At 47.0% G+C, this 25,056-nt stretch overlaps 1 protein-coding gene across 1 annotated transcript in view; it reads right to left on the bottom strand.

Moving 5' to 3' along the window:
* Positions 1–25,056, bottom strand: part of SMOX (spermine oxidase) — a 103,041-nt gene that overhangs the window by 28,254 nt on the left and 49,731 nt on the right. Inside the window, exons 2-3 of the mRNA XM_074992253.1 lie at positions 21,462–21,696; positions 9,705–9,931 (exon numbers count right to left, since the gene is read on the bottom strand). Coding sequence (XP_074848354.1) covers positions 9,705–9,931; positions 21,462–21,669 — 435 coding nt within the window. The 5' untranslated portion in view covers positions 21,670–21,696. The remainder of the gene's footprint in view (positions 1–9,704; positions 9,932–21,461; positions 21,697–25,056) is intronic.

The raw sequence follows: 25,056 nt of genomic DNA, 5'->3' as shown, positions 1-25,056 counted from the left end.
CGGGCGCTATTTCGAAGTTAACTTCGACGTTAGGCGGCGAGACGTCGAAGTCGCTATCCTCATCAGGAGATGGGGATAGCGCCCTACTTCGACGTTCAACGTCGAAGTAGGGACTGTGTAGTCATTGCGCGTCCTGCAACTTCGAAATAGTGGGGTCCGCCATGGCGGCCATCAGCTGAGGGGTTGAGAGACGCTCTCTCTCCAGCCCCTGCGGGGCTCTATGGTCACCGTGGGCAGCAGCCTGTAGCCCAGGGCTTCTGGCTGCTGCTGCTGCAGCTGGGGATCCATGCTGCAGGCACAGGGTCTGCAACCAGTTGTCGGCTCTGTGGATCTTGTGTTGTTTAGTGCAACTGTGTCTGGGAGGGGACCTTTAAGGGAGCGGCTTGATGTTGAGTCCGCCCTGTGACCCTATCTGCAGCTGTGCCTGGCACCCTTATTTCGATGTGTGCTACTTTGGCGTGTAGACGTTCCCTCGCAGCGCCTATTTCGATGTGGTGCTGCGCAACGTCGAAGTTGAACATCGACGTTGCCAGCCCTGGAGGACGTGTAGATGTTATTCATCGAAATAGCCTATTTTGATGTTGCTACATCGAAATAAGCTACTTCGATGTAGGCTTCACGTGTAGACGTAGCCATAGAGTCCTGGCCTCCACAGCCTCCTCCAGCAAGGAGTTCCACAGGTTGACTGTGCGCTGTGTGAAGAAAAATTTCCTTTTATTAGTTTTGAACCTACTACCCATCAATTTCATTTGGTGTCCCCTAGTTCTTGTATTATGATTTTATATACCTCTATCATATCGCCCCTCAATCGCCTCTTTTCCAGACTGAAAAGTCCCAGTCTCTCTAGCCTCTCCCCATATGGGACCCGTTCCAAACCCCTAATCATCTTGGTCGCCCTTTTCTGAACCTTTTCTAATGCCAATATATCTTTTTTGAGGTGAGGAGACCACATCTGCACACAGTACTCAAGATGTGGGCGTACCATAGTTTTATATAGGGGAAGTGTGATATCTTTTGTCTTACTTTCTATCCCTTTTTTAATAATTCCTAACATCCTATTTGCTTTACTAACTGCCGCTGCACACTGCGTGGATGTCTTCAGAGATCTATCCACTATAACTCCAAGATCCCTTTCCTGATCTGTCGTAGCTAAATTTGACCCCATCATTTGACTACGAACAGATAGGTGCCCCAGAGCCCTGCACCCTACCAACAGCAGCCCTTCCTCTATCAGCATGAAAAGAACAGAGAATCTGCATCAACTCTCATATCAACCACCACCTGGAAAGAGATCTCTCAGGGAGACCAGACATTGAAGAGCAAATTAGGAAAGTCAGGATGGCACATCTCAATTTGTGCAGCTGCCTTAGATTGTCAGAACTCGCCTCAAGCACTCTTTCTAACTCGGTTTTAAAATTAAGTGTTTGATTTATACCCAGTCTTACACTAGTGTAACCCCAGTACAAACCAGGCCCTCGGTATCTAGTGCAGTGGTTTTCAACCAATGTGCCGTGAGAACTGTCCAAGTGGGCAGTGAAGTGTTGCCAATTTCCCCTTCCTGTGTTTCTGCAAAGAGCCACTGCTGGGAAGCTGGGGGAGAACTGACAACCCCTGTGCCAGCTGGGGCTCAAGAATCTTGGCTGCCCAAGTCCCAGCTGGCAGGGGTTTGTCAATTTCGCCTCACAGTGCAGAGCCGCCATAAGGGGAAACATCAACCCTGAAATTCTGCTTCCCAGCCCCAACAAGCTGGCAGGGAACCCACGTCCCCTCCCTTGTGGGGGGGAAGGGGGAAGGGTGGAAGCCTGTTGGAGCCGGGACACTGTTTAAATGCAGTGTCCTGACTCTAACAGGCTGGTGGGGAGGGGATCATGCACTCTGAAGCCACCTCCCCACCATCACCCTTCATGAGTAATCAAGTAGCTGCCGAAATTTTCAGCAGTTCCTCGATTATTCCACATCCCATTTGATCCTTGTTTAGCTTGTTGTATACACTACCATGTTGCAGACCGCTCTAGTAAGACCACAGCCATAGTAAATGTAAGTAAATGCAACGTTTCTGAGCAATTGATTCAGCTGGAAAAAGTGGGTGTGCCGTGGCACTGTTTGGCTCATTGAAATGTGCCGTGTTATTGAAAAGGCTGGGAACCACTGCTCTCGTGGGCCAGACGGGAGTGGGACAGAGTAAGGTTACGTCTGCATGGGCAATTGAACGACAACACTTCTCATTTAGAGGCACTAAACCCCACTCCGCCCTGCCAAAGACAAAAGCTGCGCCGCAGCAGGCAAACACTGGGGTAGACATATTTTGCTGGCAAAGGAGCTGACAAACAGTGGCTACACTGCCTGAGCTTTAGAGGCATGGCTGTGCTGATACGGCCATCTCGCTAAAAGCTGGGTTGTGCAGACAAAGCCTAAGATGCAGGGGACTCACAGCAGAAGGTGGGGGCCTGAAGGAAAAAGAACGTAGTCGTTCTCCAGCTGCTGCCTTCACACACCAACTGTCTGGCACACCGGGGAATGCCGACTGACTGAGGCCATTAACTGTAATTACCATGAAAGGGTCACGTCACCTATCGTGCCATGTTTTCACTGCACAAGATAGGTGTGTTTTGAAACTGAAGATGGAACTTCTAAGCACCATGGTACTTACATTATTACTGTTAATCACATAAAATCCTGCAGAGACAAGGCCCTGTTTTTTGTTTTGTTTCTTTAACTTGAGGTAGCTGATCAAGGTCAGCACAGGCCTGCCTCCTCTCGCAGGTTTTACCTTGTCTAGTTACCCGTACCTTGTCTCCACTAGGATTTCACATGAAGGGAAAATGCATCTTTCCTAGCAATAAAGTTCACATCCTGGGAGACTAATGGAGTGAAAATGGCTAAACAGTGGACAAGCCAAAGAGTTAAGCAACTTGCAAGGTAAATGACCCAAATCCTACCTTTATCAGGAAAGTTTGTAAATGGTAATTAAGAGTTGTTCCTTATAAATAGCTAGCAAAGCCATCTTAGATATGAAATATAGATGTGTCTTGTTAGAGAACTGGGAAAAGAAAGGAAGTGGAGTAATCTGTGTTTACCTACATTTTGTTAGAGGTTAATAATCCAGACAGACGGCCCTGTCTGTCTCTATGTCCAACTAATTCAAAGATCAATGGGAATATTAATCATTAGATAAACTATGCATCTGATAATATCATTGTCCTCATTGCTCTTTGAGGTACATCACAAATGACTTGTACATTCCAGGAGATGGGCAGTTGCCTTATTCTGAGCCACACAGCTGAATATTGGTGATGTTTAAGAAACAGGAGCTCTACTTCAAAGCTAGAATGCTTCACCTATTATTCACTCGCTGTCAAGAAGCTGCAAGAGATCTATAAAAGAAACTCTTGGGCCCTGGTCCTGTTAGCTCACATCTCCTTACACTTCTTCAGGGGAAGTTAATATTAGCTGATCAGGGCCATCCTGATATTGGACATTGGGCTATAACCTATGAAACTTATTCTGAAAGAACTTTTGCAACTCTAAAACTCACCATCTCTATTATGAAACTGATCTAAGAACTGTAAAGAGAACTCAGAAAAGAACTAGTAAGTTAATGGAGGATAAGTCCACTAATGGCCATTACCCAAGATGTGTCCCTAGCCTGTGTGCCAGAAGTTGGGAATGGGCAACAGGGGATGGATCACTTGATGCTTACCTGTTCTGTTCATTCCCCTTTGGGCACTTAGCATTGGCTATGCTCAGAAGGCTGGATAATGAGCTAGATGGACCTTTGGTCTGGCCCAGTATGGCTGTTCTATGTTCTCTATTCATAATGGTCTGTATAGTGATATTTTAACCTATACTTTCATGCCTTTTTAAATAAATCTTAGTTTAGGTAATAAGAATTGGCGGTAAGTGTGTATTTCAATATCATCTGAAGTATTCATTGGCCTGATGGGCAAAGTGTCCATTCCTTTTTATATGGTGACAAAGATTTTCAGTAATTCTCATCATATTTGATTTGGCTATATACGTAGGAGCTAAAAGTTGGATTGTTTTAAGGGAACTGTTGTTTTTGGCTTCTGCGTAATCAGTAAGGTATTGCAGAAGCTGTTTTGTTGCTGCCTTGGTAAATTTAAGAATAACTCCCAGTTTTTAGAACTGTCTGCCCCATTCTTTGCAGTTTGCCCTGATTAAACTATCTCAGTACAGCCCCTTGGATTACAAGGGACTCTTAGGGCTCAGGAAGGGGCTTAAAAATCACCCTGTGAGGGAAAGGTACCTCAGAACCCTGGAAATGACTGTGTGGGAAAACTAAATATGTCACAGGCATCCAATTTTCAGATTCACCTTATTCACCACCGTTTTACTGTAGTAGCTGTTTGCTCAGAGGTTATGTCTACACTACATTGATCCTTCAAAAGAAGTTCTTCTGGAAGATCTCTTCTGAAAAAACGTCTTTTGAAACAGTGTGTCCACACACAAAAAAAAGGGGGGGATCAAAAGACTGATCCACTCTTTTAATAGAGAGCAGCCACACAGCCCCTTTTCTTTCTAAAGAAGAGGCCAGGGACTGAAAAATGCAGCACCATGAGGACTGCTCTTTCAAAAAAAGGACTCCCAGGGCATCTACACACATTTTTTTCTGAAAGAGTCTTTCAGAAAAAGGTGCTTTTCCTCATCAGATTGAAAGAGCCCATTTTGTGTGTAAAAACAAGAAGTCCTGTGGCACCTTATAGACTAACAAATATTTTGGAGCATAAGCTTTCATGGGCAAAGATGCATCTGATGAAGAGGGTCTTTGCCCACGAAAGCTTATGCTCCAAAATATCTGTTAGTCTATAAGATGCCACAGGACTTCTTGTTGGTTTTGAAAATACAGACTAACTTGGCTACCCCTCTGATACTTGTCATCTTGTGCACAGACGCTCTGTGGGTTCTTTCAAAAAAAGCCTGGCTTTTTCAAACTAACTTGCTAGTGTAGATGCAGCAGGCAGAGTGTTTTAGGGACATTACAAAATCCCCAACATACAGTCCCACCAACCAATACAGAAGAGGTTCAAACTGAAGCAGACTGAATACCCACTTTTAATTGCCTGTCCCGTTTCATTCAGCATGGGTGTGGGAAAAGTTAGTTCTCAATCCCAGACAACTGAGGGTTGGCTTATGTCTTAAAATAAGAGTGGAGATCCCGTACACATTTTTATCCCAGCACATATAACAGCTGATGTGTTTACTACCCATATAAATACCAGATCTCCCTGTATGACTCTTAGCTTGGACACAAGTTTAGCTTGTAGTAGGAACAAGTTATTTATGCACTGCATAAAAAAAATATCACCTTGAAGTTTGTTGCTTTCTATTTTCACTGGCCAGCCCCTTGTTCTCGTATGATAAGAAAGAATAACCCTAAGTGCAAAACTGACTTTTCTTCACCGTACACTTCATCTCCCTCTGTTAACTTTCATTAATCATCTTGCTAAACTGTTTTGTCACCTCTTTGCATTTGCCTCTCATTACAGGTCATTTTAGGACTCTACAGCAACGTTATTTTGAAATAACTTTGTGAGCATGTACACAACACAACCGCTATTTTGAAATTATTTTGAAATAGCGGATAACTTATTTTGAATTTGGTAAACCTCAATGTATGAGGAATAGCACCTATTCTGAAATAGATATTTAAGGATAGGGGCTGTGTAGACACAGAATAGGGGCTATTTTGAAATAAAATATTCCAGAATAGCTTACTCTGAAATTATTCTGCTGTGTAGACGCCGTATTTCAGATTAGTTTTGCTTCCAGGGGCTCTAATCTGAAATAGGCTCTCTTGTGTACAGATACACTATTTCGGAATAAGTTTTGTTAATTCCAGGACTTTGCTGTATTGTAGAAGCATTATTCAGGAATAGTTTATTTTGGAATAACAACTTTGAAATAAAATACTCCAGAATAACACTGCTGTGTAGGCATACCCTAGTAGTGTTTAGCAAAGAGAATAAACACATTCATATCTCTCTATCTTTGAGATGGGATGATCAGGAATGAAAATAGTATCCAGAGCAATGGCATGCCGTTTACTGCTAGAAAGTCATTCATTACAGCATTTCCAATGTTATTCCATCTCTCTTTTTTGAGCAGGTCCAATATTACATTTTCTTTTATTTTTATCACTTCTGCACGCCAAGGTTTTCACTGAACTGCTCCCTTTTTTTTTTTTTTTTCCCCCTGAGTGGCTCCTGTTAATTTTAGAATCCAGAGCTAGAAAGTATACCTCAAACTACTCCTTCCAAAATGCATCTGCCTTCACTTGCCCAAGTGGGATTTCATCTGCCACTGCGTCGCCTGATTCCTATCTTAACTAGAACCCTCGGATGTTCCCCACAATCCTCCCCTACTAATTCAAATAATTATAGGTCGTGTGTGTAACTGCCCACAGGCAGACTTGAACCAGAAACCTCCAAACTTAGTGCATGAGCCTCTACAGTTTGAGCTAAAAGCAGCTCGTTCTCCGCTAAGGTTGTAGAGGAGACTCATTCTTTCTCTGTGAAGTGGTCTTGGTGCCACTGTATAGGGCAGTGAACCACACCTAGGTTGTGGGGTACACGTGCATTAGCCCTGGTCAAGATACTCATGGAATAATGCTGAATTTCATTCTGGGTGTGTCTACACTTGCATTCCTCTTTCGAAAGAGGCATGCAAATGAGGCAAATCAAAAATGCAAATGAGGTATAAATTTGCATATTCAGCACCTCATTCGCATATTCTAATTTCAAAAGAGCTTCTTTCAAAAGAAGAAAGCCAGTGTAGACGCTGCTCTTTCGAAAGTAAACCCCTTCTTCGAAAGAATCCTTCTTCCCATTAAATAAAGGGAAGAAGGATTCTTTCAAAGATGGGTTTACTTTCGAAAGAGCAGCATCTACACTGGCTTTCTTGTTTCGAAAGAAGCGCTTCTGAAATTAGAATATGCGAATGAGGTGCTGAATACGTAAATTTATACCTCAGTTGCATTTTCGATTTGCCTCATTTGCATGCCTCTTTCGAAAGAGGAATGCAAGTGTAGACACACTTTCTGTGTTGAAAATCAGCATTTCTCCTCTGTCCCTGATCCACCACAGCACTTCACCTCTCATTCCACAACTATGTTGTTTCCTTAATGGCCTCTGATGAAGGATTTTACCAATGTCTGCTTGAATATCAATGTAAATATTTTTAAGTATACATTAAACAATGTCTGGCTGATGCCAGGGTGTGACATTGTAAAAAAAAGATTTACCCAAACAACAGCTGGTAAATTCAGCTTTATTTGCAAACTTTAAGGGCTTTACAAATGGCTACAACTTGACTAGGATGTTTTTCCACCCACTTCTCCCCCATCACATTTTGGCCGTGTCTACGCTAGCCCAAATGTTCAAAATGTCCATTTGCATGGCCATTTCGAAGATTACTAATGAGGCACTGAAATACATATTCAGCACCTCATTAGCATGCCACTGGCCATGGCACTTTGAAATTGCCTCAGCTCGCTGCCGTGCGGTTCGTCCAAATAGGGCTCCTTTTCGAAAGGACCCCGGGAACTTCAAAATCCCCTTATTCCTATCTGTTGATAGGAATAAGGGGATTTCAAAGTTGGCGGGGTCCTTTCAAAAAGGAGTCCCATCAGGACAAGCTGCGCGGCAGCAAGCCACGGCAATTTCGAAGTGCCGCAGCCGCTGGCATGCTAATGAGACGCCGAATATGTATTTCACTGCCTCATTAGTAATCTTCTAAATGGCCACTTGTATGGCCATTTTGAACATTTGGGCTAGCGTAGATGTAGTCTTTATGTCTGAAAGGATTTTGATTGAAAAAAATTTATACTGTCCCCTCATCAAAATATAATTAACAAGAAATGGAGGCAATCAGTTAGGAGAATCATTAGAGTGAAAGCAGACTAGCTGTCTTAGCACTGTTTAAGTCTAAGTCTTGGTATTAGAAAAGTATAAAAATAATGCCATTTTACATCTGTTCAACCAATAATTATCAGGGACCACATGGACGCCAATCAGAAATAGGCACTGATGCACTGGAATCAGAGGAACAATGCCCATTTACACCACAGTCAGACTGCCCCTTAGAAACTGAAAACCACTTTTTCCTTGGGTATTTGTTTAGGATACGTTACATTACTGAACCTCTATTTCAAGTTTTATTCTGCATTTTTCTTAGGTTCTATCTTTTTTGTGCTTTGATTTCTGTTTTCCATTGGTGAGGAGTCTCTATCTTGAGCTTAGGTACTGTTTTACACAGATCACTGAAGAAAATCATTTAAGACAGGCAAGTGAACATTACAAGCAGCTTCCAAATCATACAAATGAAAGCTCACCCCAAGAGAGGAATTATATTAAGCCGTGCAACATTTGTCACAACACCTGATGCAATCAAGCTTGTCATTCACATTAGGAGGAATGTTGCTGTCATGAATGAGTAGGGAAGAGGTTAATGTCTTCCTGAGGTAACTTGAGCCCAGATGAACCAAAAGGAGTGGAGTAACTTTTCTGAACTGAGAACAATTGAAGTTTTCAGGGCGTTCTGTCTGCTGGAACAGCAGAGAGAAAAACAGAGGGAGATGTCTGCCAGGCAAATGGAATGAAAATCGTAAACATCCTGACCATCTCAAAATCAGCCACAGAGGTGTAAGTAAAGGGAAATGTATAGCTAAACGCAATCAGGTTATGGTTATTTTGAATTTGGTTGGACTGGCTATCTCTGTTCTCTTGGTGCCTTGTTTTGTTGCTTGGCTGTTCTGTTTTTCTTTTTTGTTGTTGTTCTTTGACTTGAGATTTCCCCACTGTCACTTTTAAGCTGAATCCCAGGGAAATATTTTTCTCTGCATGTAACCCATGATTTATTTTTCTCTTGTTTTGTGAATAAAGTGATTTATTCACAAAACAAGAGAAAAATAAATCACTGTTTTTAAGCAATTGAGCTGATCCTGTGTCCTAAGAAGAATCTGTGTAGACCAAACGGTCAGCTACAGAATTACAGTTTTTGTGTCAGAGCTCCCTCCGGAGGAAGGCTTAAGATCTTGGGGTACCTCTAGGGAGATAATCCCATGTGTATCTTCATGGGTTAAGGGGGCTTTTGTTCTCCTTGGACGGTGACAGGCTAACGTGCAGCGGATCTGTGACCTTGGGAAGTTTTCAAGTAAAGCCTGCGCACAGGCAAGGTGTTCTCGAGTTTTTGCAGGCCCCCACTTTCTGCACTCACAGTGAGAGTGGGAAAGGAGCCCTGACAGTTGTCGCTTACACAGCACTGTTTAGTAGTTATAATATCAACAACAATGTCTCACTTCCACATCTTTCAGTTGGATCTTCCAGGTCTTTATGATCTGCCTCCTTTGGGCCCCTGGTCCTTATTATTAGGACTCTACTGCTGCTGACTGAATTATCCCCTCAATATTTGCTGGAAGTAATCAGAACTGATCATAAGACAGGGCAGAATGGGTATTCTTTTTGCCTGTGATTTGGTTCCAGGAGCTCTGATCCACTCTAACCACTGAATGAATTAAGTAGAAGGCTCCCTATTGGTTATAATAAATACAAAACTTCTTTTAAGTAGAGAAACTAGTGGCATCAAAAGTTTTTCTACTGTCTCTCAGACCTTGAAATCTCTGCGTGGACAAGTGTCTAGTGTTATCCAAAGCCATGTACAACCAGTGGGGGCTGCTAAATACCAACCTCGTTGTATAAATCACTGAATTCTTCAACCACATCTTTGGGAATCCTCTGTCCATTGTTCGTGAGGTGATAAGCCACCCCATTCTTGGAGTAAAGGCTGATACGGCCAATGCTCCTCTCGCCATCAGTAGTCTCTTCAAGTAAGCCGTTGTCTTCTGCTAGATGATAGACTGGATTTCCATTCGAACCATGGATCCACGTAGCTCCCAGTTCAAAAGTGGCGTTCTCTAGGGGGGAACAATCCAGTTAGACCAGTACAATGAAGTTGTTTAAAAAGAGATATTGTATGTTAATCCCCAGTCTACGCATGAAGAGTAGTAAACAGAGCAAAAGTAGGCACATTACCAACAAAATAACAGTGAAGAAGTACTTTCACTTAAGAACAAGTTTAAGTGTCATAATAACATGTGTTCAGCATCAGTTTCTATGGAACAAAATCAACATATAGTACTATGAAAGGGAACTGATCACAAGAGGGGTGATCTCTAATGAAATTCTAAGGTATCCAGCAGCAATGCTCTCTCTGTCTGTATCTATACATGACCGTTTCTTTTGGACACCCTATGGCATTATTTCGAAATAGGCACTACATGTCCAGACGTGCTATTTCAAAATGCATTCTTGCATGCAGCTGTGTTATTTTGAAATAAGCTATTTTGGAATAGCCATTCCAGAATGGATTATTTTGCGATAACACTGCTGTGTAGACATAGCTTACTAGTTCAAGAACAAAGCAGAAACCCGGACTTCAGGTCCTAAGTCATGACTGTTACTCGCTGAACAGGAGCCACTTTGCATCTCTGCCTTATTTTTCCCTCCTGTAAAAAAACAGGGATATAATTTGATTACCTATGACAAGGGTGCTGGAAGGGTCTCTGTAAAGTGCTTTGTATCTTCCAAAGAGTTATGTGAGTGTTTTCTATGCCCCATTATCAGATTCAGAGCAGAAACAGCAGAATTCTATGGTGTCTACCCTGTGAACATCATTGGAATACAGCCTACTGGGGATACAATGACCTCTCTTGCTCAGGAAAGCTGCGTCTACACGTGCACGCTACTTCGAAGTAGCGGCACCAACTTCGAAATAGCGCCCGTCGCGTCTACACGCATCGGGCGCTATTTCGAAGTTAACTTCGACGTTAGGCGGCGAGACGTCGAAGTCGCTAACCCCATGAGCGGATGGGAATAGCGCCCTACTTCGACGTTCAACGTCGAAGTAGGGACAGTGTAGACGATCCGCGTCCCGCAACGTCGAAATTGACGGGTCCTCCATGGCGGCCATCAGCTGAGGGGTTGAGAGACGCTCTCTCCAGCCCCGCAGCTCACTGGTGGCCGCGTGGAGCGGCCCCTTAAAGGGCCCCTCCCCCGCCCTGACTGCAGGAGACTGAGGGAACGTGCAGGCTCCTGCCTGCACACGCGGTGGCGAGCCTGCCCAGCCCTCAGCCCCTTCTGCAGCCATGGCTGCCCAGCAGCCCCCCCAGCGCCCCCAGGGGACCCCCCCCAAGGGCAGCCAGGGCAGCCAGCAGAGCCAGAGGACCAAGCAGTCTGGGAAGCGGCAGCGGGGCCCCTCTTGGACGGAGGCCGAGATGCGGGACCTGCTGGGGCTCTGGAGCGAGGAGGAGGTGCTCCAGGTAGTGGGGAGCAAGAGACGGAACGCGGATGCGTTCGCTCGGCTGGCCGACGGCCTGGCTGCCCGGGGTCACCCTGCCCGCACTCCTGACCATGTGCGCAGCAAGGTGAAGGAGCTGCAGCAGGGTTACGCCCGGGCCCGGGATGCGGCCAGCCGATCTGGGGCCGCCCCAGTCACTTGCCCCTTTTACAGGGAGCTCAGGGACATCCTGGGCTCCCAGCACACCTCCCCCCCTCTGGCCACCCTTGACACTTCGGCTGACGAGCCCCAGCAGGCCCTGCAGCCGGGCTCCGGCCCGGAGGTAAGCCCCGCACCCCGGGGGCCCCCCCCCGGAGGCCATCCCCAGGACATCACGGCAGGGGGAGGAGGAGGAGGAGGAGGGGGGCTCCTCCTCCACCGATTCCAGCCTGCAGATCCTCCTCCTGCCATCCCGGAGCAGCAGCAGGGCCTCCGACCCCCGGGGATCTCCGGACCATGGGAGCGGACCCACAGGTAGGTACCCCTCTCTGGTGGATACCCCGGGGCTGGAGGGGCGGGGGGAACAGAGATGTGTCCAGGGCCCCCCACACGCTCACATGGCCATGGCCCCAAGGACACCAGGGACAGGGCCCTCACAGCACTGCAGCCAGCAGCCCCTGCCCCCCGCCACCCTGCATGACAGTGCCATGCCCCATCCCCAGGCCAGGGGGGAGCGGAACCTCGAGGGGCCCCCGGGCGGAGGGGGTGGGACACCCCGCAGCACCAGCAGGCGATGGAGTGGGGGGAGTGCCAAAGGGAGACCCAGGCTACAGATGAGCCACCCGAGCCGAGGAGCTCCCAGGGCCAAAGGAGGATCCTGGCGCTACAGCTGGCAGGTGACACCTCTGCCCTGAACAAACAGGAGGGAGGAGCCGAGCTGGCTTGGAATTGGGGGGCGAGGGCGGGGGCCACAGGTAGAGGCTAGGGGAAGGGAGAGCTGATAGGCAGCCAGCCAGAGGAGAGGGAAAGCTGCATCGCAGAGGGGCCCCCCCTTGGGGTCTTCTCCCCACGACGAGTTGGAAGGACTGTCTCTTCCGACAGCTGGTGCTGTCACTCCTGCCAGAAACTGGCCATCTGTGGCCTAAGAAACCTCTCCTGCTCTCAGACCCTGCGGGCTGAAGTGAGAGTCGCTCCCACCAGGGGACGGGCTGCAGGGCAGGGGGACCCCTGAACCCCATCCATCACAGCAGCATCTCCCGGGGACGGGGATGGGGAACCTGCAGCACAGGGCGGGGGGGACAAAGGCCACGGCTCGGGGACCACACTAACGCCTGTCTCCATTCTTCTTTCCCCCCTCCTCTCCTGTGTCCTGCACCTGCACCGGCACCATCCGAAGGACCGGAAGAGAGCGCCGGCGAGGCGTCGGTCGTCCCGGAGACTCCTCCGGGACCCTCGCTCCAGGGAAGCCCCTCGGCCGAGGAACCACCGGCCCCGCGGAGGGCAAGACGGCGGACCCCGCGCCTACTACCGGCGGTGGCCACAGACCCCCAGCTGCTGGCCATCCTTCGCCGGCAGCTGGAGGTGTCGGAGCGGCAGCAGGAGGTGTCGGAGCAGCACCTCCGGCTGCAGGAGCAGGCGCTGGCCTGGCGCCGAGAGTCATGGGGGGCCCTTGTGGACACTGTCAACCATCTGGTTGATTTCCTGGCCCCCCATGCCGCGCCGGCCGCGCCACCGCCCGCCATGGCCGCTCCTGCAGCCCCACCACCGGCTGCTCCAGCCGCCGCCGGCCCGTCCGCCGTCGCCCCACCACCTCCCCGCGAGGGCCACCGCGCCGAGGGACCCCTGGAGCCACCCGAGACTCGCCGGCGCCGATATCTTCCGGTGGAGCCCGCTCCCACCCAGCCGCGGACCAGACTGCAGGCCCGCCGGAGCTCCCGGCCGGGAATGCCCACTGGGGGCCTGTAGGGGGTGAGGGGCCCGGGACGTGGCCCCCCCCCCGATGGACAGACTTTGGGGACTGGGTGGGTGGGTGCTGCCCCTGCTTGCCCCGTCCCCCCTGTAAATAGTTCTCCCCATTCTCCTCCCTGCTTTTTGGTTTTCTTTTGTTGATGGCACACCCTGCTTGGATTTTATTGTTGTACATAGTTTTATTTGTGCCCATCTTGCTTTTGTTACATGTTTGTCCCTCCTTTTTGCTTTCCCTTTCACATGTGTATATTTTTCTATTTAAAAAAAAAAAAAAGGTTCAGCCAAAGAAAACATTTACGTTCACCCACAAGTTCGATCTGTCGTTTCTCCTGGACAAGGGGGGGGGGGCGGTGGGGTGCTCCATGGTGGTGTGGGCGTTGAGGCAGGAGTGTGGGGGAGGAAGGGGCGGGCAGTCGGGGGCCTGGGCAGAGTTCACCCCGCGGCCTGGTTGTCGAAGTGGGCCCGCAGGGCCTCCCGGACCCGGGTCCCCTCTGGGTCCGCCTGCCGACTGGGGGCAGCAGGTGGCTGGACGTGTGCCCTGCCAGCCTCGGCGGCCCAGCCCTGAAGGAAGGTCTCCCCCTTGCTCTCAACAAGGTTGTGCAGGGCGCAGCAGGCACCCACAATCTGGGGGATGTTGTTGGGGCTGGCATCCAGGCGGGTGAGGAGACATCTCCATCGTCCCTTGAGGCGGCCGAAGGAGCGCTCCACCACCTGGCGCGCACGGTTCAGGCGCTCGTTGAAGCGCTCCTGGCTGGCGGAGAGGTGGCCCGTGTAGGGGCGCATAAGCCACGGCCGGAGGGGGTATGCCGCATCCGCAATGATGCAGAAGGGCATGGTGGTGTCCCCCAGAGGGATCTCCCGCTGGGGGATGTAAGTCCCCGCCTCCAGCCGGCGGCACAGGCCCGAGTTGCGGAAAACCCGGGCGTCGTGGGTGCTGCCAGGCCAGCCCACGTAAATGTCCTGGAACCGTCCCCGGCTGTCCACCAAGGCCTGCAGGACGACTGAATGGTAGCCCTTCCGGTTCACATATCGGCCTCCGCTGTGGTCCGGGGCGCGGATGGGGATGTGGGTCCCATCCAGAGCCCCGAAGCAGTTGGGGAAGCCCAGGGTGGCAAAGGCGGCGATGGTGGCATCTGGGTCCCCCAGCCTCACGAGTCTGTGCAGGAGCATGGAGTTGATGGCACGCACGACCTGCAGGGAAAGCACATGGGACAGCCTCAATGAGGGGTGAGCAGGGTGTGCATGGCCCTGCCCTGGCCCCCCTGGCCTGCCCTGCTCTGCCCTGGCCCCCCTGGCCTGCCCTGGCCCCCCTGGCCCCCCCTGCTCTGCCCTGGCCCCCCTGGCCTGCCCTGCTCTGCCCTGGCCCCCCTGGCCTGCCCTGGCCCCCCTGGCCCCCCTGGCCTGCCCTGCTCTGCCCTGGCCCCCCTGGCCTGGCCTGGCCTCCCCCTGTGGGTTCTCTTACCTCCATGAACACAGCCCCGACGGTGGCCTTTCCCACGCCAAACTGCTGCCCCACGGATCGGTAGCTGTCCGGAGTGGCCAGCTTCCAGACAGCGATGCCGACCCGTTTCTCCACACTGAGGGCACGCCGCATGGCAGTGTCCCGGTGCCGGAGTGCGGGGCTGAGCCACTGGCACAGCTCCAGGAATGTCTGTCGGGTCATCCTGAAGTTGCGGACCCAGTGCTCGTCGTCCCACTCCCCAAGCACCAGGCGCTCCCACCAGTCGGTGCTGGTGGGGTGGCTCCACAGCCGCCGGCGTGTGAGGCGGGGGGTGGAACGGGGTGCTGCAGGGGGAGGGGCTGAGCCCTGCTGCCCCGGGGGCATCTCCTCCCCTGGGGCAGGAAGGTGCTCAGCTGCCCCCAACATGACAAGAGCCAGGGCAAGCCCTGCTCCTGCCAGGAGGGCTGGCTGGACCTCTAGCTGCTGCTGCTGCTGCTGCTGCTGCTGCTGCTGCTGGGCGTCCATGGCTGCGGCGCTCGGGGTCTGTGTGCCTATCTGGCTCATCAGACCGCGTGCTGTGCAGGCTGAGTGTATGTGGGAGGGGCCCTTTAAGGGAGCGGCTAGCTGTTGCCCCGGAAGCGCTAGCCTGCCCTGTGACCCTGTGTGCAGCTGTGCCTGGCATCCCTATTTCGATGTGTGGTACTTTGACGTGTAGACGTTCCCGCGCTGCGCCTATTTCGATGTCGGGCTGCGCAACGTCGAAGTTGAACATCGACGTTGCCAGCCCTGGAGGACGTGTAGACGTTATTCGTCGAAATAGACTATTTCGATGTCGCAACATCGAAATAAGCTATTTCGATGTTGGCTGCACGTGTAGACGTAGCCGAAGTGTGATGGGTAGGAAAGGCAAAGAGGAGCTGGCTATCTGGTCTGTACTACTGCAAACAGCAAATAAATGCATCCTTACATAACTATTGAAGAAGTAGTAGGGAAAGAATAAGAGCATCAGCAGGCCACCCAAAGCCTTCAAACACCATACTTAGTCTGAGGGAAGCGGAAGGAAGGGGATTGTTATTCAAATACAGGGCAAAAAGGCATCTGTTCCACTAAAGCACAGGGATGCAGAAATCACAGAGACTGGCCTGTAATGGCAGCCTGCAGCTGCTCTACTTCAGCAAGCACGAAAGCCTTGTCCTGCTGTTAAAATGCATGCTGTTTCCCAAAAGGATTCAAGCTACCTGCTTTTCCATATGGGAAAATTAGATCACAATTTCTGATTTGTGCCCCTGAAACCTTAAGGTTTCCTTAAAAAGCTGCACAGTCACATTAAAAAAAACATTTATTTTTCACTATCTCTGCTGTTTGTAATTCTGCGGAGTTTAAGCTGACAACAACATGGGGGGAAGTTTATTAGGTAAAAGAAAACACTGTTTTCAGAAGATTTTTTTTTAACATATATGGACTATTTCTCATTACATTTAGAATTTCAATAGCTCATTTGTACAAAACCAAAAGTTTGGACTAAATTTGATCCAACAGCGTCCCTTTAATATCATGATCATCCCAACACAATGCATTATGGCCTGGAGCTTATGTGGCTACTTTATTAGCCATTAGTAGATTAGTTACTCGCTGAGATATTTTCATTTTAAATAACTTCCTGCTGAAGAACGTAAGAATCATACAATTGATTGCAATATTGCGTGTAAAGACAACCACAGTGCCATTGAAACCATACTAACATTTATAGTAGTGTCGCTGTAATATAATGCTATCAAGTTATATGAATGAGTCACTACTTCCGAGCTGATCCCCAGAAACTTGGTTTTCCGGGCCAAGCACAATTTCAAAAGGAAATAAACTGACAAAGTAGTCCAGTAGAAGTTATACGCGAAGACCCTGGAGGTACGTGGGCACATAAAGTATGCACTGAAGCCTTCGCAAAGCCAGGGCCTAATGTTAACATTTAAGACACTGAAATTTCTGACCGTACCCATACAGCATTCGGTCTGGTGGGAATGATTCCATGTTGCACCCACCAGCACAGTGCTCAAAAATACTTCAGGTTTAAAGTGACAGTGACACTATTACCTGGGATCGTCGTACAATCCACAGCATTCAATATGATCGGCAAGAAAACTAGATAAAACACATGTGCCAAATTGTGGTCCCTGTTATGCTTGTGTGAGTTGGCAGTAATCTAACAGTGACTTCCAAATAGCGACTGGCTCCTTTTCTTTAAATGAACAGCAGTTTTAAAATAACAGAACATACAAGCATATTACTCTTTATTTTTACCCCATAGCATTTAATTTACAGTTTGAACCTATCTAGTCTGGCACCCTTAGATCCTGATCAGTGCCGAACCAGAGAACGTGCTGAACCACAGGAAGTCAATAGTATCTAGAAGCACTACCAACACTTCCACTGCTTACTGAGCTCTTGGACGACATTTAGGGATAAATTAGAGCTACAAAACAGCACAGAACACAGAGAGCCAGGACCACAGGGAACTTAGCCACATCCATAAGTGAACTAAAGTCCTGCTGGACCATGGATGTTGCCAGACCAGAGCGTGCCAGACTAGAGAGGTTCAACCTATATACATCAAATCACAAACAAAAAAGGAAAAAACATTTCATTTCATTTCATTTCATCTTCTCTTGAGCTCCACATGAGCAGTCATGAGGAATGTAAGCTTATACAGGGAAACTAAAAACAGTTTAACTCACCTGTGTACTTAGAAACTCATCAACTGGCATTACTCCAAGTAGATAAACCAGTTATTTCCTGGAGTGAGTGGTGTGATAAATTCTTTAAAAGTGTGAAGTTAATCACTTTGTTTTACACAGATACTCAATTCAGTTCAAGGGCCCTTCAGGGCTTGAAAAATCAAGTAGTTCCAATACCAATCTCATTTCAATTAGTAAGTGAGTAGTACACAGTCGTCATAAAAGTGTCTACTGCTCCTGTTAACATAATTATTTAGCCATTTTATGCATTTCTCATCCCTCACAGTGGTGCAGCACCTGGTGCTGTGATGATTGCTGTAATATATATATATCAGACCAGAGCAGAAGTTTTGTAAAGGGATGATAAAGTTGTATATGCCATCTCTTCCTTGTTATTGCCCTGAATGGAATTCTGAAAATGTTGCCTAAGGTGTATAGCAACTAACTCCAGGAGTGAGCCCACTGAAACTGTGGATACTACCACCAGAAGCAAATGCATCAGAATTTCGTAGAGTAATTTTTAAAGTAAGGGCTGGGTGAAAGCTGACAGGTGCAGAGGAGCACATGCATCAGACAGAGACAGCTCTTAGGCGAGCGTCTTTTAATAGGGATTCTCTATGTTCTAGTAAGGAGGAGAGGATCAAAGATGATAAAATATGGGTAAGATGAGATGAGAAACAATCAAATGAAAAAGAGTCATATATCAGGAATGGCAGAGAGATAAATGGTGACAATTTTTTAAAGTGCTTACACACAAGTGCTAGATGTCTAAATAATAAGATGGGTGTGTCATATTAAAGAAGGATAATGATATAATTGGCATCACAGAAACTTGGTGAAATGAGGACCATCAATAGGACACAGACCAGGGTACAAAATATATCAGAAGGACAGAACAGGTCATGCTGGTGCGGAAGTGGCACTGTACGTGAAAAAAATGTAGAATCAAATGAAGTAAAAATCTTATATCAACCAAAATGATACATAGAATCTCAATGGATAGTAAGTCTGTGCTCTAATAAGAATATAGTAGTAGGGATATATTATCAACTATCTTACGAGGTCAGCAATAGTGACTATGAAATGGTGAGGGAGATTAGAGAAGCTATCAAAATAAAAAACTCACTAATAATGAGGGATTTCAGCTATCCCCATATTGACTGGCTACACGTCACCTCAGGACGGAAAGTACATCAGGAGCAGGAAGCATGTTAAACCACCAGAGGGGCCATGGTTGATCAAGATGCTATGGGAGCACTCAAATATAAGGACACTGAGGAAAACCTAATGAATTCTTTGCTTTGGTCTTCAGGGCTGAGGATGTTAGAGTCCCAAACTTGAGCCATTCTTTATAGGTGACAAATCTAAGGAATTGGCCCAGACTGAGGTGCTTTTAGAGGACGTTTTGGAATAAACTGATAAATTTAACAGTAACAAGTCACCAGGACCAAATAGCATTTACCCAAGAGTTCCGAAATAACTCAAATGACAAATTGCAGAACTATTAACTGGTTTGTACAACATGCCCTCAAATAGAAAGAGCCAGATTACCACGGATATCACTCCAATGAAGGCAGACCTAAACCAGTTTGTACCCTCTAAGGCCCTGGCTTTGAATACTTAAACCACACAGAATGTTTCCAAAGACACTGGAGATCTTGAGAAGAAAGGCATTCTCAGCCAGAATCTGCCAATTTTGCTCCCATACAGAAGAAACGGAGATATTCCCTGGTTTACCTACATTTAGATAAGGTACATTCTGTGCTACCCGTAGGTAAATCATGCTTCAGTCTTACAGAATCACATTCTTAAAGCTAACTAACTCATTTATTTTTAGACCATGCCCTCTGTATTCATGAGCTTAGGCCTCTAGCTGGTCTCCTGTCACTTTATTTAGCCTGCCTTACATCGCTAAATTACTGTATTTTACCCTGTAAGTCACTGCAGTAAACAAACACGAGTGCCCATGACCTTTCAGAAGGGAAATGAATGAAAAGGCTATTTGACAAATCTAAACTCTGCAGGCTGAATAGGGCATTTCAAACTCTGGCAAAACTTGGCACAGAGATTAGAATGGGAAGTGTGTCATTTATTCCCTGTGGTCTGGGTTCAAAATATCCCTGATCGTGTGTGAGCAGAGGGAAAGGTCAAAGGTCTGGAATATTAAGGTGCCAATAATCTCCTGGAGGAATTTTTTGTCTTGTATTAATATAGTGCCTAATTTTGCCATCCTGGTTGACTACACAATGCTGTGAGGTCTTGCCTTCACTAGGAAGAAAAAGCCATTCATAGGACAAGTTAGCTAACACGTGGTAACTAATGCAAGGTACAATCCTAGTGAAGACAGGCAGTTTGGACTGTAAGTTGTGCCCCATTTCCCTGCCCCACACCTGCTCTGCCCCACCTTCCTCTTCCTCCAGAAGCACTGCACCACTTCCGGTGACAGCAGGGGCAGTCCCTCCCCTCCCCTCTCCCGGAGTGGTGCAACCCAAGACTCACTCACTGATGGTGAGCGGCAGGGTGGGGACAGAGGCTTGGGATGCAAGTGACCTCCTGTGCCCCGCCCCCACACACACACATCGCCCCACCTTGACTAGCTAATACACTTTAGCACTACACATGGTTCTGTCTTCACTAGGCATTCACCTCACGTTACTCACCTTGTGTTAGCTAACATGGGGGAGGAATACTATGCCTGATCTAAACTCATCCCAGTCCCAACAGACATGCACTAGCTCTGCTCCAGCTACCATGCTAAAAGTTGCAGTGTAGATGGTGTGGCTTGGGCCCACGTTTATCACCTGAATGCTGAGCCAGGGTGTTTGGTGGCATTGTACTCACATGATTCGCTTGTGCCTCAATGCCCACACTGCCAATTTTAGCACGCTGTCTCCAGCAGAGAAAATGTGTTAGTTTACTCTGCCTGGGAGACTCACTCCCAGCTGCATAGTAACAGAGAGAAAGCCGTGCTAGTCTATATACTATCAAAACAAAAAAGCAGTCAAGTAGCACTTTAAAGACTAACAAAATAATTTATTAGGTGATGAGCTTTTGTGGGACAGACCCACTTCTTCAGACCATAGCCATACCAGAACAGACTCAATATTTAAGGCACAGAGAACCAAAAACAGTAATCAAGGTGAACAAATCAGGAAAAAAAATTATCAAAGTGAGCAAATCAGAAAGTAGAGGGGCAGAAGCCAGGGGCGGGGGGAGAATTAGATTAAGCCAAGTATGCAAATAAGCCCCTATAATGACCCAGAAAATTCCCATTCCGGTTCAAACCACATGCTAATGTGTCGAATTTGAATATAAAAGAGAGTTCAGCAGCCTCTCTTTAAAGAGTGTTGTGAAAATTCCTCTTCAGTAGACACAAACTTTTAAGTCCGTAACAGAATGGCCCACTCCATTAAAATGCTGGCTGACCGGTTTGTGGATCCGGAGTGTTATGATGTCTCTTTTGTGCCCATTACTTCTTTGTCTAAGAGAGCTTGAAGTCTGTCCAATATACAAAGCATCTGGGCATTGTTGGCACTTGATGGCATATATGATGTTAGCTGAGGAATATGAGAATGTGCCTGTGATTCTGTGAATAGCCTGGTTAGGTCCAGTGATAGTATCTCCCAGCTGCAGTGTATGTACCTGGAAAGACCTACATTATGTGGTCAGCAGATTACTGAATGTTCTCAACCTGGAGTAGAGGTTGGAGGCCATTGGAGAAATCTTCCCTGTTCACATACTCAAGTTACTGGAGAAAAATACCTTCCCTCCACCCTCAGCCACACTCAACTCTCTTTATAAAGCCAAACAACTACATAAACATTCACAATAACACTTTTACAGAGCCTTTTATCTCAAACTCCAAGAAGCCTGGTAAATACTCGCTAAAACACCCATTTGTAGGCGCAGATGACCAGAAAATGGCTTTAAGAGGCTAGCCAACAAATTAACCCTCGTAATAATACAAACTCTTGCCAGAAGTGCGAGGCAAGACAGTCCAATACAACAGTACAATAACATTTCCTTACCAAGTCTGACGCTTTGCACTCGGCCTCCAATTTGGTCAGACGCCTCAAGGATTGTTACATCCGTGAAACCGCTCTCCAGGAGAGATTTTGTAGCTGACAGGCCTGCAAGGCCAGCACCAATGACTACTATTCGAGGCTGTCGTTTTCTCCGTAGGCCACTACTAAGAGGATCATCAGTGCTGTCTGAAGATGTTTCACAACTTTGCATGCCGTCCAAGCTCTCTTTTTAAGGAATCTAAGGAAAAGCAAACAAACAGGTTCAAAGAACTAAGCCGACAACCCTCCACTGTTTGTGAGAATTCCTTCCCTCGGCACAGAAGCAACTTTTGGGAATCTCTAATTATATGATTAGCAAAAAGACTGTCAACCTGTGAACTAAAACAAGCCTTTTCACACAGGAGCCATAAAATGGGAGTGAAGATCAGCCTAGAATGCCTTGACTCTGGAGCATCAACAGCTGAACCTGCTGCAGTCTCCACTCTCAACATCAGAACCATTTCCAGCAAACTCAGAGGATTTCTGACCTCCTATCTCTTTATATAACCTACCGGGGTGGCAATTTTGTGGTAGAGCAAAAACACACACTCTGGGACAATAGCTGTTCAAAGAAGTAACATAACTTTATTCTGCTTCTGTGGCAACCACAAAGCATAAGCTGTAGATCATATAAGTATGATACTAGGTAAATCGGACTTAGTTAAAAGCAAGAAGATCAGATGGCAAACTAACGGCTGAACCAAAAGTGGGAGGTTGGGAGCTGAATCTAGGGTTTTCTCGTCAGATGGCTATTTGATTATTGTGCTGTTAAGAATACCAGTCAACCCCAGCCCAATCCTTCCTGGCCACCTGGAGATCGAGGGCTGCTGCACTTATCCTACATGATAATGTGTCCCCCACTTCCCACCACCAGCCTCTCATGCTGTCCCCACTTCTTTCGCATCCCCTTCCAGATGCAAGATATCTAGCAGATTTCTCAAACCCCACCGTTCCAGTGTGTACCAGTGGCCTGTACAATCAATCAAGGATCCATTCCTACCAATTCCAAACAAACTCAAGAATCTTTACCTGCTCAAGGTAAGAAGTCAGATGATGGAAAGTCAGGATCCCTGGCTCTATTCACGGAGCTCCAACACTGGATCATCATGTGAAAACTATATCACTTCTCTGTCCTACAGTTTAGCCCTCTGCCATCTGGGCATATAACAGTCTCACATAACAGGCTGAAGCTTAATTACCATTGGTAAAGCACTAAGTGCAAAGTAATGTCTGTTATTAAACGTTATAATATAATTAAAGCCGAGTATTTGGGTAAAACATGGTGATGTATTTTAGGATTTAATGCATTCAACACAAGTTTTATAGTATGCTTCAAACAATCCTCCTCTCCACGCCAAGCCTTGGGAACTCCCAGATACCATATTGATGAGTATGTCACAAAGGGCTAAATACACAGCAGTCCCTTCCACTGTCTACAACAGAGGTGCGCAAAGTGGGGCACAACCCCCCCCCCCCACCGGTGGGTATGAAATTTTGTTAAGGGGGGCGCAGCACAATCAACTGCTGGGTCTCAGGCTCATCCACCCCATTAGAAATGTTGAAATATGAGACTGCTGGGGCCTGGACTTCATGACCTCCTGAGCTCCCTTCCAGCCCTAGGATTCTATTATACTGTTTTTATATACGTGTATTCACATTTCTAAATTAATAACAGTTTAATTAATTAATCGATCAATTAATTAATTAAACAATTAATAAAGTTTTTACATTCTACAAACTTAATTTCTTACACATGCTGAAAGTTTTTTTTTTTCATTTGAATATAACAAATTTCCGTTGGTCTGGATTACATTAGAGAGGTTGGGGGGGTGGGGGGGCTCTAACTGCAGAGAAAAAAAGTGAGGCCCGATGTAAAAAGTTTGCTCACCCCAGTCTATAACACTGTAAGTTTTAAACGGAGACTACTGACTTAGCTCTCCAGTACAGCGTTCTGAACTTAAACATGGAGGACTCTCTGACTCCACCAAAAACTTAAAGAACATGTGTGTTCCTTTCCTGTTCTGCATTTTCATTTTAGAACACAAGATCTATCGAGACAGATGAGACAATAACAGGGTATTTCATATGCAATGTACAATTTAGAAACCACCATTACTTGACTAGAACAAACTTTACAGAGGAAGACAATTAAAAGAATAGGAACCTAGGCTTCTAAATCATGATATGCAGCAAAATGAAAATACCATATAAAATCTATGATTCCACATTGCACATTTTTTTGTCAATGAATACGGTGTGTGGGGCTCATAAGTAGGAGTGCATAAACCACGGGTCTATTCAACATAATACTGGTCATATTTGCCAAGCAGCAAGACAACAGCCAAACCAACATGTGACTGTCACTCGTCCCTCCAAGAGTGTGTCTACACAGCAGCCTTATTCCAAAATAAGCTGTTCCAGAAGAGCTATTCCCACAGTTATTTCGAAATAGGCGCTACTCCTTGTGAAATTAGGTTTACCAATTTCGAAATAAGCTGCCCGTTATTTCAAATTTATTTCAAAATAGTGGTCGTGTTGTGTAGACACTACAACAGTTACTATGAAATAAGAATGGCCATAGTGGGTCAGATCAAAGGTCCATCAAGCTCAATAGCCTGTCTGCCAACAGTGGCCAGTGCCAGATGCCCCAGAGGGGGTGGACCAAAGACAATGATCAAGCGATTTGTCTCCTGGTATCCATCTCCAGCCTCTGACAATCAGAGGCAATGGACACCATTCCTACCCTTAGCTAATAGCTTTTTATGGACTTAACCTCCATGAATTTATCGAGCTCTTTCTTAAATTCTGTTGTAGTCCTAGCCTTCACAATCTCCTCTGGCAAGGAGTTCCACAGGTTAATTGCGCGCTGAGCGAAGAGTTGAAATAACGGCTGTTATTTCGAAATAACTGAACTGTGTAGACCTACCCCAAAACAGAAGTTTGCAAAGTTCTGGGTTTTATGTTTTATCTTTAGTGCCAAAAAAGGTATGATTGTTTTCGCACAGGAAAATAGTCAGCCTGCTATAAAACCTCAGCCAAGGCAAGGCATCTGTAGTTTGACCGCAAGGTAAACTAGGCAAGTATAGTGCTGATTGACCTGAGCCACCTCATAGTCAAACTACACTGCCTTGCCTCCACTCAGATTTTGTCATGCTGTTAAAAAAAAAAATCCCACCTTTCCTGCAGGGAAGACACAGCCTTGAATGTTACCATCTCCCCACTTCTGCCATAACCTCATCATCTCCCCACTGCTGCTTCCAGTCTATTTTTAATTACCTCCTCTTCCCTGCATGCCTTTTTCAGCTGCCTTCTCCAACTAAACCCCTCCCACTCCCCAATTAATTTCACTCATCTCCCCTCATCACTTGCTCTCGTCTCTATTTCTATCTCCAGCATTGAACAAGCCACGATCCTGTTTCCCAGAAATACTAACATGTCTGCAAAAATAAATCCACCGCTGAGGCATGCCCAGAAACACCGAAGTAAACTCACAGGCTTGTAACTGCAACGCTTTCTCTCTCCAAAACCTATTGACTCCCCACACGTTTCTCTCTGCAGG

Source organism: Carettochelys insculpta, chromosome 4, assembly GCF_033958435.1.
Source record: "Carettochelys insculpta isolate YL-2023 chromosome 4, ASM3395843v1, whole genome shotgun sequence".
Taxonomy (NCBI): Eukaryota; Metazoa; Chordata; order Testudines; family Carettochelyidae; genus Carettochelys; species Carettochelys insculpta.
Note: the sequence above shows the minus strand (reverse complement) of the source record. Positions and strands in the feature narration are given on the sequence as shown.